Genomic DNA, 21208 nt, shown 5'->3' on the forward strand with positions numbered 1-21208 from the left:
GAATCATTTTTATCGCCTACTACTGGTGTTTATTGTCTGAATTCGTTACTTTAAAGATACATCTATTTAATGATTGCCTATTTCCGATGAGGATTATAACATAAAGCGAGTGAAGGGGCATGGATACCTTTTGATTAGTGTATATGTGTTTACTTGCATAGGATAAGGGCTGTCAAAATTGATAATGAATATACTGAGGAGGAGGAGGAGGAAGAGGAGGATGGTGATGGTGGTACTAGTAAATGCATATTTGATTGGAATACGATAGTAAGGATAAAGGTGTGTGTATGTTTTGTGGACATATTGTAAAACCTTGAAAAATGATATAAATACAGACAAAAATAAAAGTGTTCTAGAATATTTATCCTCACCAAACATTATTACTGAAAACATAGACGTACGCATCGATAGAAAATGACATTTGAAATAAAGAAATATCTTCAAAGTATTAATACTTACATAGGAAGGTATTCTTACGTCTTGTACGTAGTCATAAGTACAGTTGGTTCTAGTCTACAATGTGAAATTATTTACCTCATTTATCAAAACCTGTCATTATTTATATAACTATTTAAGCTTCTCCCTCAATCGACATGACTTACAAAAACAATTCGACAACGTAAGATAAGTGCAAGTTTATAAGTAGATTGAGTCATGAAACTGTCATTTTAAACTCTCAAACCAATAACTGTTAGAATCGCATGATCGACAGTCATTTTATTTGACACAAGAAATAGCAAAATCTGTCTGTAGTGAACACTCAATAGGCCAGAAGAAAAATCCTCTTTATAGCAGGTGGTCTTTTGGTTTTCTCTATACAGAGGTGGTCGATAAGACATGGTCGTATTAAGCAGGTGTTCTCTACACAGAAGTGATCGATAAGACATGTGGTCGTATTAAGCAGGCGTTCTCTATACAGAGGTGGTCTATAAGAAATGTGGTTGTATTAAGCAGGCGTTCTCTATACAGAGGTGGTCGATAAGACATGTGGTCGTATTAAGCAGGTGTTCTCTGCACAGAGGTGGTTTATAAGACATATGGTCGTATAAAGCAAGTGTTCTCTATACATAGGTGGTCTATAAGACACGTGGTCGTATTAAGCAGGCGTTCTCTATACAGAGGTAGTCTATAAGACATGTGGTCATATAAAGCAGGCGTTCTCTACAGGGAGGTGGTCTATAAGACATGTGGTCGTATTAAGCAGGTGTTCTCTATACAGAGGTGGTCGATAAGACACATGGTCGTTTTAAGCAGGCGTTCTCTATAGGGAGGTGGTCTATAAGACATGTGGTCGTATTAAGCAGGCGTTCTCTATACAGATGTGGTCTATAAGACATGGTCGTATTAAGCAGGTGTTCTGTACACAGAGGTGGACGATAAGACACGTGGTCGTATTAAGCAGGCTTTCTATATACAGGGGTGGTCTATAAGACATGTGGTCGTATTAAGCAGGCGTTCTCTTTAGGGAGGTGGTCGATAAGACATGTGGTCGTTTTAAGCAGATGTTCTCTATAGGGAGGTGGTCGATAAGACATGTGGTCGTTTTAAGCAGATGTTCTCTATACAGAGGTTGTCTATAAGACATGTGGTCGTTTTAAGCAAGTGTTCTCTATAGGGAGCTAGTCTATAAAACATCTGGTCGTATTAAGCAGGTGTTCTCTATAGGGAGGTGGTCTATAAGACATGTGGTCGTATTAAGCAGGCGTTCTCTATACAGATGTGGTCTATAAGACATGTGGTCGTATTAAGCAGGCGTTCTCTATACAGAGGTGGTCTATAAGACATGTGGTCGTATTAAGCAGGCGTTCTCTATACAGAGGTGGTCTATAAGACATGGTCGTATTAAGCAGGTGTTCTCTACACAGAGGTGGTCGATAAGACATGTGGTCGTATTAAGCAGGCTTTCTATATACAGAGGTGGTCTATAAGACATGTGGTCGTATTAAGCAGGCGTTCTCTATAGGGAGGTGGTCGATAAGACATGTGGTCGTATTAAGCAGATGTTCTCTATACAGAGGTGGTCTATAAGACATGTGGTCGTTTTAAGCAAGTGTTCTCTATACGGAGCTAGTCTATAAACCATCTGGTCGTATTAAGCAGGTGTTCTCTATACAGAGGTGGTCGACAAGACATGTGGTCGTATTAAGCAGGCGTTCTCAATAGGTAGATGGTCTAAGATGGTCTATAAGACATGTGGTCGTATTAAGCAGGCGTTCTCTATACAGAGGTGATCGATAAGACATGTGGTCGAATTAAGCAGGCATTCTCTATACAGAGGTGGTCTATAAGACATGTGGTCGTATTAAGCAGGTGTTCTCTATACAGAGGTGGTCTATAAGACATGTGGTCGTATTAAGCAGGTGTTCTCTATAGGGAGGTGTTCGATAAGACATGTGGTCGTATTAAGCAGGTGTTCTCTATACAGAGGTGGTCTATAAGACACGTGGTCATATTAAGCAGGCGTTCTCTATAGGGAGGTGGTCGATAAGACATGTGGTCGTATTAAGCAGATGTTCTCTATAGGGAGGTGGTCGATAAGACATGTGGTCGTATTAAGCAGGTGTTCTCTATACATAGGTGGTCTATAAGACACGTGGTCGTATTAAGCAGGCGTTCTCTACAGGGAGGTGGTCTATAAGACATGTGGTCGTATTAAGCAGATGTTCTCTATAGGGAGGTGGTCTTTAAGACATGTGGTCGTATTAAGCAGGCGTTCTCTATACAGATGTGGTCTATAAGAGATATGGTCGTATTAAGCAGGCGTTCTCTATACAGAGGTGGTCTATAAGACATGTGGTCGTATTAAGCAGGCGTTCTCTATACAGAGGTGGTCTATAAGAAATGGTCGTATTAAGCAGGTGTTCTCTACACAGAGGTGGTCGATAAGACATGTGGTCGTATTAAGCAGGCGTTCTCTATAGGGAGGTGGTCTTTAAGACATGTGGTCGTATTAAGCAGGCGTTCTCTATAGAGATGTGGTCTATAAGAGATATGGTCGTATTAAGCAGGTGTTCTCTATACAGAGGTGGTCGATAAGACATGTGGTCGTATTAAGCAGGCGTTCTCTATACAGAGGTGGTCTATAAGACATGTGGTCGTATTAAGCAGGCGTTCTCTATACAGAGGTGGTCTATAAGACATGTGGTCGTATTAAGCAGGTGTTCTCTATACAGATGTGTTCTATAGGACATGTGGTCGTATTAAGCAGGCGTTCTCTATACAGAGGTGATCTATAAAAATGTGGTCGTATTAAGCAGGTGTTCTCTATACAGAGGTGTTCTATAGGACATGTGGTCGTATTAAGCAGGTGTTCTCTACACAGAGGTGGTCGATAAGACATGTGGTCGTATTAAGCAGGCGTTCTCTATACAGAGGTGGTCTATAAGACATGTGGTTGTATTAAGCAGGCGTTCTCTATACAGAGGTGGTCGATAAGACATGTGGTCGTATTAAGCAGGTGTTCTCTGCACAGAGGTGGTTTATAAGACATATGGTCGTATAAAGGAAGTGTTCTCTATACATAGGTGGTCTATAAGACACGTGGTCGTATTAAGCAGGCGTTCTCTATACAGAGGTGGTCTATAAGACATATGGTCGTATTAAGCAGGCGTTCTCTATACAGAGGTGGTCTATAAGACATGTGGTCGTATTAAGCAGGTGTTCTCTATAGGGAGGTGGTCTATAAGACATGTGGTCGTATTAAGCAGGTGTTCTCTATACAGAGGTGGTCGATAAGATACATGGTCTTTTTAAGAAGGCATTCTCTATACGGAGGTGGTCTATAAGACATGTGGTCGTATTAAGCAGGCGTTCTCTATACAGATGTGGTCTATAAGACATATGGTCGTATTAAGCAGGCGTTCTCTATACAGAGGTGTGTCTATAAGACATGTGGTCGTATTAAGCAGGCGTTCTCTATACAGAGGTGGTCCATAAGACATGGTAGTATTAAGCAGGCGTTCTCTATACAGAGGTGGTCTATAAGACATATGGTCGTAATAAGAAGTCGTTCTCTATACAGAGGTGGTCTATAAGACATGTGGTCGTATTAAGCAGGCGTTCTCTATACAGAGGTGGTCTATAAGACATGGTCGTATTAAGCAGGTGTTCTCTATACAGAGGTGGTCGATAAGACATGGTCGTATTAAGCAGGTGTTCTCTACACAGAGGTGGTCGATAAGACATGTGGTCGTATTAAGCAGGCGTTCTCTATACAGAGGTGGTCTATAAGACATGTGGTCGTATTAAGCAGACGTTCTCTATAGGGAGGTGGTCTATAAGACATGTGGTCGTATTAAGCAGGTGTTCTCTATACAGAGGTGGTCGATAAGACATGTGGTCGTTTTAAGCAGGCGTTCTCTATACAGAAGTGTTCTATAAGACATGTGGTCGTATTAAGCAGGTGTTCTCTATACAGAGGTGGTCTATAAGACATGAGGTCGTGTTAAGCAGGTGTTCTATATAGGCAGGTGGTCTATAAAACATGTGGTCGTATTAAGCAGGTGTTCTCTATACAGAGGTGGTCGATCAGACATGTGGTCGTATTAAGCAGAAGTTCTCTATACAGAGATGGTCTATAAGACTTGTGGTCGTATAACGCAGGTGTTCTCTACACAGAGGAGGTCTATAAGACATGTGGTCGTATTAAGCAGGCGTTCTCTATACAGAGGTGGTCGATAAGACATGTGGTCGTATTAAGCAGGCTTCTCTATTGGTAGGTGGTCTATAAGACATGTGGTCGTATTAAGAAGGCGTTCTCTATAGGGAGGTTGTCTATAAGACATGTGATCGTATTGAGCAGGCGTTCTCTATAGGGAGGTGGTCTATAAGACATGTGGTCGTATTAATCAAGAGTTCTCAATAGGTAGATGGTCTATAAGACATGTGGTCGTATTAAGCAGGCGTTCTCTATACAGAGGTGATCGATAAGACATGTGGTCGTATTAAGCAGGGGTTCTCTATACAGAGGTGGTCTTTAAAAAATGTGGTTGTATTAAGCAGGCGTTCTCTATACAGAGGTGGTCTATAAGACATATGGTCGTATTAAGCAAGTGTTCTCTATACAGAGGTGGTCTATAAGATATGTGGTCGTATTAAGCAGGCGTTCTCTATACAGAGGTGGTCTATAAGACGTGTGGTCGTATTAAGCAGGTGTTCTCTATACAGAGGTGGTCTATAAGACATGTGGTCGTATTAAGCAGGCGTTCTCTATAGGGAGGTGGTCTATAAGACATGTGGTCGTATTAAGCAGGTGTTCTCTATAGGGAGGTGGTCGATAAGACATGAGGTCGTGTTAAGCAGGTGTTCTCTATACAGAGGTGGTCTATAAGACATGGTCGTATTAAGCAGGTGTTCTATACACAGAGGTGGTCTATAAGACATGTGGTCGTATTAGGCAAGTGTTCTCTATAGGGAGGTGGTCTATAAGACATGTGGTCGTATTAAGCAGGTGTTCTCTATACAGAGGTGGTCGATAAGACATGTGGTCGTATTAAGCAGGCGTTCTCTATACAGAGGTGGTCTATCAGAAATGTGGTTGTATTTAGCAGGCGTTCTCTATACAGAGGTGGTCGATAAGACATGTGGTCGTATTAAGCAGGTGTTCTCTACACAGAGGTGGTTTATAAGACATATGGTCGTATAAAGCAAGTGTTCTCTATACAGAGGTGGTCTATAAGACATGTGGTCGTATTAAGCAGGCGTTCTCTATACAGAGGTGGTCTATAAGACATGTGGTCGTATTAAGCAGGCGTTCTCTATAGGGAGGTGGTCTATAAGACATGTGGTCGTATTAAGCAGGTGTTCTCTATACAGAGGTGGTCGATAAGACATGTGGTCGTATTAAGCAGGCGTTCTCTATACAGAGGTGGTCTATAAGACATGTGGTCGTATTAAGCAGGCGTTCTCTATACAGAGGTGGTCTATAAGACATGTGGTCGTATTAAGCAGGCGTTCTCTATACAGAGGTGGTCTATAAGACATGTGGTCGTATTAAGCAGGCGTTCTCTATACAGAGGTGGTCTATAAGACATATGGTCGTATTAAGCAGGCGTTCTCTATACAGAGGTGGTCTATAAGACATGTGGTCGTATTAAGCAGGCGTTCTCTATACAGAGGTGGTCTATAAGACATGTGGTCGTATTAAGCAGGTGTTCTCTACACAGAGGTGGTCGATAAGACATGGTCGTATTAAGCAGGTGTTCTCTATACAGAGGTGGTCTATAAGACATGTGGTCGTATTAAGCAGGTGTTCTCTATACAGAGGTGGTCTATAAGACATGTGGTCGTATTAAGCAGGCGTTCTCTATACAGAGGTGGTCTATAAGACATGTGGTCGTATTAAGCAGGCGTTCTCTATAGGGAGGTGGTCTATAAGACATGTGGTCGTATTAAGCAGGTGTTCTCTATACAGAGGTGGTCGATAAGACATGTGGTCGTATTAAGCAGGCGTTCTCTATACAGAGGTGGTCTATAAGACATGTGGTCGTATTAAGCAGGTGTTCTCTATACAGAGGTGGTCTATAAGACATGTGGTCGTATTAAGCAGGTGTTCTCTATACAGAGGTGGTCTATAAGACATGTGGTCGTATTAAGCAGGTGTTCTCTATACAGAGGTGGTCTATAAGACATGTGGTCGTATTAAGCAGGTGTTCTCTATACAGAGGTGGTCTATAAGACATGTGGTCGTATTAAGCAGGTGTTCTCTATACAGAGGGGGTCTATAAGACATGTGGTCGTATTAAGCAGGCGTTCTCTATACAGAGGTGGTCGATAAGACATGTGGTCGTATTAAGCAGGCGTTCTCTATATTGGAGGTGGTCTATAAGACATGTGGTCGTATTAAGCAGGCGTTCTCTATAGGGAGGTGGTCTATAAGACATGTGTCGTATTAAGCAGGCGTTCTCTATACAGAGGTGGTCTATAAGACATGTGGTCGTATTAAGCAGGCGTTCTCTATACAGAGGTGTCTATAAGACATGTGGTCGTATTAAGCAGGCGTTCTCTATACAGAGGTGGTCTATAAGACATGTGGTCGTATTAAGCAGGCGTTCTCTATACAGAGGTGGTCTATATAAGACATGTGTGGTCGTATTAAGCAGGCGTTCTCTATACAGAGGTGGTCTATAAGACATGTGGTCGTATTAAGCAGGCGTTCTCTATACAGAGGTGGTCTATAAGACATGTGGTCGTATTAAGCAGGCGTTCTCTATACAGAGGTGGTCTATAAGACATGTGGTCGTATTAAGCAGGCGTTCTCTATAGGAGGTGGTCTATAAGACATGTGGTCGTATTAAGCAGGTGTTCTCTATACAGAGGTGGTCTATAAGACATGTGGTCGTATTAAGCAGGTGTTCTCTATACAGAGGTGGTCTATAATACATGTGGTCGTATTAAGCAGGTGTTCTCTATACAGAGGTGGTCTATAAGACATGTGGTCGTATTAAGCAGGTGTTCTCTATACAGAGGTGGTCTATAAGACATGTGGTCGTATTAAGCAGGTGTTCTCTACACAGAGGTGGTCGATAAGACATGTGGTCGTATTAAGCAGGCGTTCTCTATACAGAGGTGGTCGATAAGACATGTGGTCGTATTTAGCAGGTGTTCTCTATACACAGAGGTGGTTATAAGACATGTGGTCGTATTAAGCAGGTGTTCTCTATACAGAGGTGGTCTATAAGACATGTGGTCGTATTAAGCAGGCGTTCTCTATACAGAGGTGGTCTATAAGACATGTGGTCGTATTAAGCAGGCGTTCTCTATACAGAGGTGGTCTATAAGACATGTGGTCGTATTAAGCAGGCGTTCTCTATACAGAGGTGGTCTATAAGACATGTGGTCGTATTAAGCAGGCGTTCTCTATACAGAGGTGGTCTATAAGACATGTGGTCGTATTAAGCAGGCGTTCTCTATACAGAGGTGGTCTATAAGACATGTGGTCGTATTAAGCAGGCGTTCTCTATACAGAGGTGGTCTATAAGACATGTGGTCGTATTAAGCAGGTGTTCTCTATACAGAGGTGGTCTATAAGACATTGGTCGTGTAAGCAGGGTCTATAGGTGGTATTAAGCAGGTTTCTTATATGAGGTGGTCATAAGACATGTGGTCGTATTAAGCAGGTGTTCTCTATACAGAGGTGGTCTATAAGACATGTGGTCGTATTAAGCAGGTGTTCTCTATACAGAGGTGGTCTATAAGACATGTGGTCGTATTAAGCAGGTGTTCTCTATACAGAGGTGGTCGATAAGACATGTGGTCGTATTAAGCAGGCGTTCTCTATAGGGAGGTGGTCTATAAGACATATGGTCGTATTAAGCAGGCGTTCTCTATACAGAGGTGGTCTATAAGACATGTGGTCGTATTAAGCAGGCGTTCTCTATACAGAGGTGGTCTATAAGACATGTGGTCGTATTAAGCAGGTGTTCTCTATACAGAGGTGGTCTATAAGACATGTGGTCGTATTAAGCAGGCGTTCTCTATAGGGAGGTGGTCTATAAGACATGTGGTCGTATTAAGCAGGTGTTCTCTATACAGAGGTGGTTCGATAAGACATGTGGTCGTATTAAGCAGGCGTTCTCTATACAGAGGTGGTCTATAAGACAATGGTCGTATTAAGCAGGCGTTCTCTATACAGAGGTGGTCTATAAGACATGTGGTCGTATTAAGCAGGCGTTCTCTATACAGAGGTGGTCTATAAGACATGGGTCGTATTAAGCAGGTGTTCTCTATAGGGAGGTGGTCTATAAGACATGTGGTCGTATTAAGCAGGTGTTCTCTATACAGAGGTGGTCTATAAGACATGTGGTCGTATTAAAGCAGCGTTCTCTATAGGGAGGTGGTCTATAAGACATGTGGTCGTATTAAGCAGTGTTCTCTATAGGGAGGTGGTCGATAAGACATGTGGTCGTATTAAGCAGGTGTTCTCTATACAGAGTGGTCTATAAGACATTGGTCGTATTAAGCAGTGTTCTCTATAGGGAGGTGGTCTATAAGACATGTGGTCGTATTAAGCAGGCGTTCTCTATACAGAGGTGGTCTATAAGACAATGTGGTCGTATTAAGCAGGCGTTCTCTATACAGAGGTGGTCTATAAGACATGTGGTCGTATTAAGCAGGTGTTCTCTATAGGGAGGTGGTCTATAAGACATGTGGTCGTATTAAGCAGGTGTTCTCTATACAGAGGTGGTCTATAAGACATGTGGTCGTATTAGAGGCAGTGTTCTCTATAGGGAGGTGGTCTATATAAGACATGGTCGTATTAAGCAGGCGTTCTCTATATAGAGGTGGTCTATAAGACATGGTCGTATTAAGCAGGTGTTCTCTACACAGAGGTGGTCTATAAGACATGTGGTCGTATTAAGCAGTGTTCTCTATAGGAGGTGGTCTATAAGACATGAGTTTGTGTTAAGCAGGTGTTCTCTATACAGAGGTGGTCTATAAGACATGTGGTCGTATTAAGCAGGTGTTCTCTATAGGGAGGTGGTCGATAAGACATGTGGTTGTATTAAGCAGGTGTTCTCTATACAGAGGTGGTCTATAAGACATGTGGTCGTATTAAGCAGGTGTTCTCTATACAGAGGTGGTCTATAAGACATGTGGTCGTATTAAGCAGGTGTTCTCTATACAGAGGTGGTCTATAAGACATGTGGTCGTATTAAGCAGGCGTTCTCTATACAGAGGTGGTCTATAAGACATGTGGTCGTATTAGCAGGCGTTCTCTATACAGAGGTGGTCTATAAGACATGTGGTCGTATTAAGCAGGCGTTCTCTATAGGGAGGTGGTCTATAAGACATGTGGTCGTATTAAGCAGGTGTTCTCTATACAGAGGTGGTCTATAAGACATGTGGTCGTATTAAGCAGGCGTTCTCTATAGGGAGGTGGTCTATAAGACATGTGGTCGTATAAGCAGGCGTTCTCTATACAGAGGTGGTCTATAAGAACATGTGGTCGTATTAGCAGTTCTCTATAGGGGGTGGTCTATAAGACATGTGGTCGTATTAAGCAGGCGTTCTCTATAGGGAGGTGGTCTATAAGACATGTGGTCGTATTAAGCAGGTGTTCTCTATACAGAGGTGGTCTATAAGACATGTGGTCGTATTAAGCAGGTGTTCTCTATACAGAGGTGGTCGATATAAGACATGGTCGTATTAAGCAGGTGTTCTCTATACAGAGGTGGTCTATAAGACATGTGGTCGTATTAAGCAGTGTTCTCTATACAGAGGTGGTCTATAAGACATGTGGTCGTATTAAGCAGGTGTTCTCTATACAGAGGTGGTCTATAAGACATGTGGTCGTATTAAGCAGGTGTTCTCTATACAGAGGTGGTCTATAAGACATGTGGTCGTATTAAGCAGGTGTTCTCTATACAGAGGTGGTCTATAAGACATGTGGTCGTATTAAGCAGGTGTTCTCTATACAGAGGTGGTCTATAAGACATGTGGTCGTATTAAGCAGGCGTTCTCTATACAGAGGTGGTCTATAAGACATGTGGTCGTATTAAGCAGGTGTTCTCTATACAGAGGTGGTCTATAAAACATGTGGTCGTATTAAGCAGGCGTTCTCTATAGGGAGGTGGTCTATAAGACATGTGGTCGTATTAAGCAGGTGTTCTCTATACAGAGGTGGTCTATAAGACATGTGGTCGTATTAAGCAGGTGTTCTCTATAGGGAGGTGGTCTATAAGACATGTGGTCGTATTAAGCAGGTGTTCTCTATACAGAGGTGGTCTATAAGACATGTGGTCGTATTAAGCAGGTGTTCTCTATACAGAGGTGGTCTATAAGACATGTGGTCGTATTAAGCAGGTGTTCTCTAAGGAGGTGGTCTATAAGACATGGTCGTATTAAGCAGGTGTTCTCTATACAGAGAGGTGGTCTATAAGACATGTGGTCGTATTAAGCAGGTGTTCTCTATACAGAGGTGGTCTATAAGACATGTGGTCGTATTAAGCAGGGTGTTCTCTATACAGAGGTGGTCGATAAGACATGTGGTCGTATTAAGCAGGCGTTCTCTATATAGAGGTGGTCTATAAGACATGGTCGTATTAAGCAGGTGTTCTATACACAGAGGTGGTCTATAAGACATGTGGTCGTATTAAGCAGGTGTTCTCTATACAGAGGTGGTCTATAAGACATGTGGTCGTATTAAGCAGGCGTTCTCTATACAGAGGTGGTCTATAAGACATGTGGTCGTATTAAGCAGGCGTTCTCTATAGGGAGGTGGTCTATAAGACATGTGGTCGTATTAAGCAGGCGTTCTCTATACAGAGGTGGTCTATAAGACATGTGGTCGTATTGAGCAGGTATTCTCTATAGGGAGGTGGTCTATAAGACATATGGTCGTATTAAGCAGGCGTTCTCTATAGGGAAGTGGTCTATAAGACGTGTGGTCGTATTAAGCAGGTGTTCTCTATACAGAGGTGGTCTATAAAACATGTGGTCGTATTAAGAAGGCGTTCTCTATACAGAGGTGGTCTATAAGACACGTGGTCGTATTAAGCAGGCGTTCTCTACACAGAGGTGGTCTATAAGACAGGTTATTTGTGGTTGTTGTGTTTTTTATGTCATTTGTAAGAAATGTGCGACTTAAATTTTAAAAAATGTATCGTATTGTATAGGTGTATTAACAAACGATTTATGCATGGTTGAATACTTACACTTCTGACGGTTCCGCCTGACTGACTTTGCATCTAAAGACATGCAATTATGATGTATTATGATAATGAAATATTCGATAAACATGGAATAAATTTTCAAGAAAACATATACATGTAGTTTCTGTGTGTTTAGTAATTATTCAATATAACTATTCACAGATATTTTAAATAGAAAAAATATATTAAAGTTAAGTATTGAAACTTAACGAAATTATAACTTTTAACATTGTTTAATAATAATCTTCATTGCGACAAAAACATATGGCATGATACCTGTAGAACAACAAGTTGGATAATGTCTCAACATTAACAAGCACAATCTTAAAATGTATTTATGTCTTTCCGACTTATATCACCCATTAGTGTCGTATTCTGTATATATAAACATTTCCCAAAGTTCTTACATCATATCTGTTTGCACCTAGATGTTGCATGTAGTGCGAGCCGTCCGAGACCTGCAGATATAGATAAGATTTAGAGTAATACCAGTGTCTACTGCAATGCCAAATACACTTCATGAGGATAAGTATTATTCAAACATTAAGCATCGTCATTATGATTTTTAACATATCACTAAACGCTATTTGTTCCACTACATATTTGTATTAGTACTTTTTCTGAATATCTGAATAGTACACTAGATACCTAAACTAAAAAATACACATTGTACATGTACTTTTATTTCTGAATTTAGTAAATAATAAGAAAACGGTCTATATTAACAAAAATAAAAATGATTGAAACCTGACGCTGTTTAAATTTCCATTTTTGTATCTCTTGTGAATAAAAGACGAATTCATTTATAACGCATATAAATATAAACTATCTTTTTTACATCGATTACAAATCACTTTCGATGGTCCGGATGTAAGCGCGCGCGAGGTCTTAAAGTGGAAGGAACCCGGAGTGCTCGGAGAAAACCCACGTGATCAGGCAGATGATCTCTGAGCTTTTCCAGTGCGTGCCGGGGATGGAGCACCGGCCGGCTTGAACGCATTTAGTCCGTGAGCATCAATAAAAACCGAACGTTAAACCACAGGAGTTTGACGTTCTCTCAATAACATATAGTATACATATATAAAAAAAATACCTCAATATACTATACAAAAACACCAGGAATGAAATGCATCGCTGGCCAATATTTTCACCACCTTCGGTAAAACTTCTGTAATATTTGTTCTGAGGATTGTCTGCATGTGTCACCGCGCCGGTGTAACGTTGAAAATGGACCTCCGTTGAAAATTGACCTCGGGTCAGTTTTCAACGTTGAAAACGGACCCCGAATGCCGTTGAAAATTGAACATGCCGTTGAAAATTGACGGTGCCTAGGGTCAATTCTCAACGCCAGGTCTGTTGAAAAATGACCGTTGAAAAATGACCTTGGCAAACTATCAACGGATGGTCTGTTGAAATAAAACTGTTGCACAAACCAGAAACATATATACATAGAGATTGGCAACTTCGCCAATTTTACGATAGGCAGATGTACCTCTCTATGTCCCCAGGGGCTTTTAGATAAACTCTTAAATAGTTAAATACAGCAGAATAACTTTGATATGTTATAAAAGTTAAGTAATTTTCAGATGGTTTGAGTACGATTTTGGAAAGAAAAAATAATATCTTAACTTATATGTTGATAAAACAAAATGCACTTCCGGTTTTGAATGCCTGATTTTCGAAAAACCAGGTAAAATTGCTCATTTTCATACTTTCAAAATTCATATTAAATAACATCAATTGGGAAAACTGATCACATCAAACCATGATATAATGTTTAAACTTTGTGTTGATGCAAAAGTATCATGTTTAAAAGAATACACTTAAATGTAGTTAGCCAAGGGAAAATGCCTATAAACTGGAGGTCCCTCTGCCTGTCAACATAGACAAAGAAGGAGTTTCCAATCTCTATGTATATATGATTCTGCACAAACATAATTCTCGAATTCTGTTATCGCCATTCCTAATATAAGCGACCCTTAGATATGCTGGTATTTAAATTGCGTAATCACCTCGATTTGAATTGAAATTTGGTATTGTTATCATCGTATCAAATACCTCATTTAAATATTTTGTATGTTTATTATGGAGAATACAAAACTTTCATTTTTTCTATAGCTATTTTGTTCGCCCGTGTAGATAATGTTAATTTAATTGTTCTCAGACTGAGGAATTGCTATATGACACTGAGGTAACGTAGTAAATAAAAAGAAATTGTTATGTGGTATTCACTTCCGAGTACCAGTGGATAGTGTTACAAAACTATAATTATGGGATATTAGTAATTTGTTTCTTAATGATTTTTTATGATTATATTTTCGACGATTTTACGTTTGTCAGATATTCAGTAATTTTTAATATATATTTATTCCCTGCAATACAAGAATGTTTTATATATCTGCGTATGGATCACTTATGTTGTGTTCTGCGTATGGTTGTGTTTTGTTGTTTTGTAGTTGTGTGTTTTTGTGTTGTGTGTTGTTTGTTTCTGGTGTTGTTGTGTGTTGTTTTGTTGTTGTGTGATGTTGTGTTGTTATGTTATGTGGTGTTGTGTTGTTGTGTTGTTGTGTGTGTTGGTTGTGTCATGTTATCGTGTTGTGTGGCATTGGTGTGTTGCTGTGTGCTGTGTGGCTGTGTTATGTGTTGCGTTGTTGTGTGTTGTGTTGTTGTTCCGTGTTTGTGTAAAGCGTTGTTACGTGATGTTTTTGTGATGTGTTGTTGCGTTATGTTGTGTACTGTTGTGTACTGTTGTCGGGTTTTGTGTTGCTTTGTATTGTTGTGTTGTTAGGTGTTGTTGTATTGTTGTTGTATGTTGTATTGTAGTTGTGTTGTGTGTGTTGTTGTTGGTTGTGTGTTGTGTTATGTGTTGTTGTTTGATGTTTTGTTGTTATGTTGTGATGTGTTGTGAGGTGAGTTGTGTTTTTTGTGGTGTTGTGTGTTGTTGTTGGGTGGTGTTGTGTTGTTGTTGCGTGTTTGTGTGATGTGTATTTGTTGTGTTATGTTGTGTGATGTGCTGTTGTGTGATGTTGTGTTGTGTGATGTTGTGTTGTGTAGTGTTGTTGTTGGATGTTGTTGTATTGTTGTTGCGTGGTTGTTGTGTTGTGGAATTGTTGTGCTGTGTGATGTTTTGTTGTGATGTTGTGTCGTATTGTTGTGTAATGCTGTCTTGTGTTGTGTGTTTTTGTGATGCTGTGTTTAGTGTGATGCGTTGTTGTGTTGTGTGATGTTATGTTGTGTGATGTTATGTTGTTTGATGTTTTGTTGTGTGATGATGTGTTATTTTGCTGTGTTTTGTTGTGTGATGTGATGTGTTGTTGTTGTGTGTGTGTTGTGTTGTGTAGTGTTGTTGTGTTGTTGGTGTGTTGCTGTGCTGTGTGATGCTGTTTGGTTTCGTGGTGTTGTGGTGTCGTGTTGTGTTGTTGTGTAAAAACGAGTTCTTATGGGGTCACTTTTCAACGGGGTCTATTTTCAACGGGTCGGTGTAAAAAGTGCGCTGAAAGTTCAGTTTTCAACGTTTTTCGGGGTCATTTTTCAACGTTGAAAAATGACCCGAGGTCAGTTTTCAACGGGGGTCCATTTTCAACGTTACACCGGCAATACAATAAGATGTTATTCTTCACATATATCAACAATAACCTGTTCACAACCCCATCACGATAAGTTTAATCCCATGTCATTTTGAAAGTTTGCAGATTTTCGCGGCCACTTTGTTTTGTTCCCAAAACGGTTAAACATTCACATGTACAACTTACATTTGTGTCTGTTTGGTTAGTGGATTCTTGATAAGGAGGTGGATCTGAGTATTGACTTGGATGTTGATTCATTGCTGGTCCGTTTATATTGTTGTCGTACATATAATCCACCGGTGGAATATACACCTTCATAAAAAACAAATACGTATTACGACAAATATTATATGCTGCAACACAAGACAATACAGTTGCACATTTATTATTATTTATTATATTGAAAAGGCGAATGAGCCCAAGGTCTGTGCTTTGCTGTGATCTTTTAAGGTAAGACTAAAAACAGAAGAGTTTTCTTCGTATGTGTTTTTTTTTTTTGACACTGAGATTATGTGATATGTCAAGTTATAGACATATATACATAACAAGTTACAGTAATTGGCCAAGTTAAAACAATTGGCAAGTTTACAAAACTTGTGTAAAGGGACCAAGGTACCATGGCAACTATAATTTCAACAAATGAAAACCTGCTTGCTCATCTGCACATGCTCTTCAATATAGCTGTGAATATAAGTTGATATTGGCCCAGTATTTCAGAAGTTGTGATTATTTTTCTTTCTACAAAAGACCTGTATATATTGACCTGGTTACCATGGCAACCAACATAACGACGAACGTAAACCTGTGTCCACATCTACACATGGTCCCCAATTTTGGTGCCAAGTTTCAATGAAGTTTATTCAGTTAAGAAGAGTTATTTTGAAAACATTTTTCTTGGAATAGACAGACAGAGATACACAGACAGACAGGCAAGTCAAATCAATATACCTCCCCCTTGCTAACACTTCGTTTCGCGGGGTGGGGTGGGGAATAGCCATGTTTTGATTTTATTATATTTTTAAAGGGCATTCTTGATAAATTTCAAGTTTTTACAAAACCATATTGGGGAAAAGACCAATTTAATACTAATTATTAACTATGTATGCATATAACTAAGATTATGACTGTTATGCAACTATTTTTTCCAAAATTGATTCTTTTAGCGATATTTTGACAAAATATCTATCTAAAAGTATTAAATAGCATTCCGCTATACATAAATAGCGTACTTAACGCTTAAATAAGAAGAATTAAAAGTTTATCTACCAAAGCCGGTGTTATTGCATCATTGACAATATGACCTTTCTAAAAATAACATAAGGGTAGTTATATGTTGTGATAGCAGTCAAGTCTGCTTCATATATCCTGGAATTTACCTGTGTTTTCCCACGTTACCTGGATTTTAAATGTGTTTTCCCATATTTCATAATTTAAACTTGATTTACATAATGTTTAAAATGGTCTTATTTCATTATTATTTAACCAATATTTATATATCATATACCATTTTCTTCAGCTAGGTCTATAGAAGACATCAATGCTATATATAAGAAAATGAAAGTCCACCTTCGCTTTTTCTGATCTATTTATTCAACTATAAAAGCTGTGAATTTACCGAGAAATGCCATGTTTTCTTCATACATAAACAGGTATCACGTACTACAGATAATTATTCTACATTTTCATATTGTACAACAACTGTTTTATTGTTATGCACGTACAATAAATATTAAGTGTATGTACAATGTCAATGTATAAATGCAATGATTTCTAAGATAAATAAATATAAACAATTCTTTTGTCTTGAAGGGTGGTTTTACCGAGTTTTACTGAGATTATCTGATACCTTCACACATAATGCAATTTTACTAGCTTCAAATATTTAACATTAGAGAAAGGAAAACAAACATGTGATATGTACTTGACCACTGATCAGCAAATAAACACAAACCGACAAATAAATGCAACTGAAATTATAGTTGCCACGGTAACCTGGTCCCTATACACAAGTTTTGTAAACTTGCCAAGTACCCAGTAGCTTTTGGATCAAATATATTTAAACTTGGCCAATTACTGTAACTTACAATGTATATATCGCTCATTTACACAATTTTAATCAGTTCCTTTAGAACAGTTCTGGGTATGATCCCAAGCGAAGATAACAACTGAGATCATCTAACCCCTGCGATCAGGTGCACATTAGTATAAATTTAAGTCGCTAATTCCCACGGAACATCATTTTGATACCGTCTAGAACATACATTATAAAATGTATAACCTGTTTTATATCAAGGATATCCCAGATGTCCAATTTCAACCAATGTTTTAAAATCACTTGGCTTCATAAGGCCATTTCCTTTGTCCCTTGGGTAATCTTTATAGACAGGTTTGAAACGCGTACCTATGTGTTTCTTTATGTCTAAGGATTGAATAAGTATTTTGATGAAAATGAAAATGAATTTACACTTCCCAATGGAATAAAGTTTTGCACAATGATGTATTCACCGGACTCATAAATGTAATAATTATCTTTCTGCTGTTACGTCTCGTTATAATTTTCTTACAAATAGAATCAAAGTCCTTTTTAAATACATTGTGTCCACAAACGGTAAACTATAAACACACATCAAAATGCAACATGTATGCCAAGTTATAGATATTACAGTCTTTGCGACTTAAGAGGCCATGATAGAATACTTCCTGGTCCAGAAGAACGTTTATCCAAGGTTGGAATTCATTGCGACATTTCAAGGCATAATTGATCGGACAGGATAATGGTGAATATACAGTAATTAAGATATCTCAATATAATGATTTGCTGAGTGTGTATTGTTACGCATGGCGCCATTGCATAATTGTTATCTCACTGCATTTTAAACAAACAAATTACTTTGTTACTCAAACCTACCAATTGAAGTGTTGATTTAAATACATTCATTAAAGAGACGATTTTGAACAATTTGTGCAATGATGAATTCGCGCAATCTCTACCATCGCTATATAAACTATATACAGAAAATAGAATTAGGGTGATACTGTTTTTAGCGCATGATTTCTTACGCAAAAAGCTATAAAATAAGAGCACCACTAAACTATTCAAGGTTACAATACTTCACTTCATTTGATGTGCACATTTATCTGTACGTCATTGGTTAAGGAGTGAAACGTCACAGACAATTTTAGCAAGACTTGCTCCCAAGGGCACATAACCCCGTGTTAACTGGGGATTAATATCATAGTGATAGCTTTACAAAACTATATGTGTTAACAAATAAGTTTATTTTTATAGTTTTATTTTTATAATTTTCCGATGAATATATACTTATAAAACAAGTTGTTCTTTAGAGTGCATCTCGAAAAATAGCTTACTGTAAACCATCGATTTAATTTTGCGTGTCCATGCCTAATAACTTGTTGACAACAATTTTATAATGCCATAAAAGTTCGCGAAAATTAATGGTTCCCAGTATCAGTTACGAGTTACATAATATTATAGCTTTTATTTGTAGTTTTCTGTATTTGTAGTACAGACATTTTTTTTGTTTTTATAAATATCTGTGAAATCTAAACTTATTTATTTTCAATACATAAGATACAAACATCTTTATCAATATACTTGTGACACCAATGGACTAAAATTCGAGACATGTATTTGCCTTGAAGATTTTCATTTAATTTAATAATAACATGATTCGGAAATAATATATACCTACTTCCAAGGACTTGGATACTGTAAATAAAGTAAATATAACACTAGTTTTATTTGTATGTAATGTCGTAAATATAATAGAAAGAGTAGGTTTGGATGGCATATGTAAGTATTCTTGTAAGTTTCACAACGGAGAAATTTTAAGGGAGAGACATAAAGAAACATATAATATTTTATGAGAACAAATTCAAAAGGGAATTTGTCAAGTTTTACAACTTAGGATTGCCCTCTCCTAAACACAGTTCCTTCGTAGTTGCACTTAGTTCTGTTTTCCGCAAACATATGACATTTTTTCTAGGTTTTATTATTTTAGAAATCTGCACTAATAAAAAAAACATCGACCTATTAGTTATTAAAAGATGTTATTATCTCTTTCTCATAACTACAGTATTTCAGACACATGATAGATAAAAAATAAGTGATTATCAATTAATTGTGTTTATGTTACCTAATACATGTAACATATAATCTTTGAGGTAATAAAACGCTAACAAAACTGGAACACGTTTTGAAGATAAAAAAAATTCTAACGAGTGTTTGAATCCTGAATTTTCCGCTAATATTTCACAAATAGATGTCTTCAGTTTTTATTCCTTGCTTTGTTTACTGTTCACTACTGTATACATGTTTTAGTGAAATAGCACTATAAATGGGCAAGAGTTCCACTATCACAGGGAGACACAACACTAATATACCACAGTCTCCCAAAACACACTATCACAAGGAGACACAACACGAATATACCGCAGTCTCCCAAAACACACTATCACAAGGAGACACAACAAGAATATACAACAGCCTCCAAAAACACAATATCACAAGGAGACACAACACGAATATACCGCAGTCTCCCAAAACACACTATCACAGGGAGACACAACATGAATATACCAGATTCTCCCAAAACACACTATCACAAGGGAGACACAACACGAATATACCACAGCCTCCCAAAACACACTATTACAAGGAGACACAACACGAATATACCGCAGCCTCTTAAAACATACTATCACAAGGAGACACAACACGAATATACCGCAGCCTCCCAAAACATACTATCACAAGGAAATTAGCAAGGGAATCATCAGAAAATATTTAACCAAAATCACTTTGGCACTCATCCGAGAGATACTTTGTGTGATGGAGAAATATCAGACCTGCAGACAGAAGTACTAAATGCAAGGATATCATTTGGAATTCGTCTTCAAAAGGAGGCTTCATGGATGAGATGGTCGCACTTATATTGCACAACTACGTTCTTGCCCGGCCGTCAACCGCATCTCAGGCAATTTGATGTGGATTCAGGGGAAGATATTCCCTCTGTTGTTAATAATCAGATAAAATAACCGGGTCATTGGTTCGATGTAATCCCGAACGACTCCAACACCAGGAGACTCTACTTAAGGAAGGACTTCGAGTAAGTTCAAAGCAAGGTTTAACCACCAAAGCTTGGATGTCTACTTTGTCTGACATGACTCCTTGTGGTACGTCTATCAATTTGACAGTAGTGGCATTAGAATTAACCACAAACAAGTCCTTGCGAAGATAGACATAAGTACCTCTATGTCAAAACTTTACAAATGTAAGCTGAACCTCCGAGCTAGAACTCCCGATCTCGTTACTGGATATGAAGGTGGCGAAGGCAAGACAGATGATGGTGTTGAATAAAGAACATATATGAAGCGCTATGCTAGCAGTGCAGTATATGGAAAATAAATTCACCTAAAACGCATAGAATATACAAACGGCACCAAGGACTGGATGAAAATATATTGCAGCGATGGAGAACCGAGGAACAATAAGCCTTCAAACTAAGTGCAATCAATGGAGATAATAGAGGGTATAAACAATACTAGGACCACATAGACAGCAAACTAACTTAGTCAGATATTGGTCATCTGGAACCTTGCCGAATTTGGTTCTAGTTGACGTCGATATATGACAAATAGCGGGACCGATAGTGCATGCTGCTAATTGTGACACCAAGAACTCTTGCGCGTTCTACAACCCCAGCTCCTTAAAGAATGTATAGCGGTTGCCATGATAAGGTGCAAAGTAAATTGGCAGACATCTTGAAAAGAGAAAAAACAAAAAACAAAGAAGCCCTAGCCACTAAAAGAAAACACTTTCATCAACTTTGCTATAGGCAAATAGTAATGACAGGCGTCTGTATGATCTGAAGAAGGAATTTATACATACATATGGGAAATAAGGTGGATTGTGTTCTCAGACACCATAAGGTGAAACTTGTGTCTAGATGTTCTGAAGTTGTTATGGAT

At 38.7% G+C, this 21208-nt stretch overlaps 1 protein-coding gene across 5 annotated transcripts in view; it reads right to left on the reverse strand.

Annotated features, from left to right (window-relative positions):
- The window catches only part of LOC138307271 (coadhesin-like), a 54091-nt gene that overhangs the window by 6639 nt on the left and 26244 nt on the right, over window positions 1-21208 (reverse strand). For 4 of the 5 annotated variants that reach the window (XM_069247921.1, XM_069247920.1, XM_069247917.1 and 1 more), the window contains 4 exons: window positions 15404-15529; window positions 12059-12109; window positions 11655-11687; window positions 460-513 (listed from right to left, as the gene is read on the reverse strand). In XM_069247921.1, the coding sequence (XP_069104022.1) occupies window positions 460-513; window positions 11655-11687; window positions 12059-12109; window positions 15404-15529 (264 nt within the window). The remainder of the gene's footprint in view (window positions 1-459; window positions 514-11654; window positions 11688-12058; window positions 12110-15403; window positions 15530-21208) is intronic. The other variant, XM_069247922.1, reaches the window with a different exon arrangement.

Source organism: Argopecten irradians, chromosome 14 (genome assembly GCF_041381155.1).
Source record: "Argopecten irradians isolate NY chromosome 14, Ai_NY, whole genome shotgun sequence".
In the NCBI taxonomy this organism is placed as follows: Eukaryota; Metazoa; Mollusca; class Bivalvia; order Pectinida; family Pectinidae; genus Argopecten; species Argopecten irradians.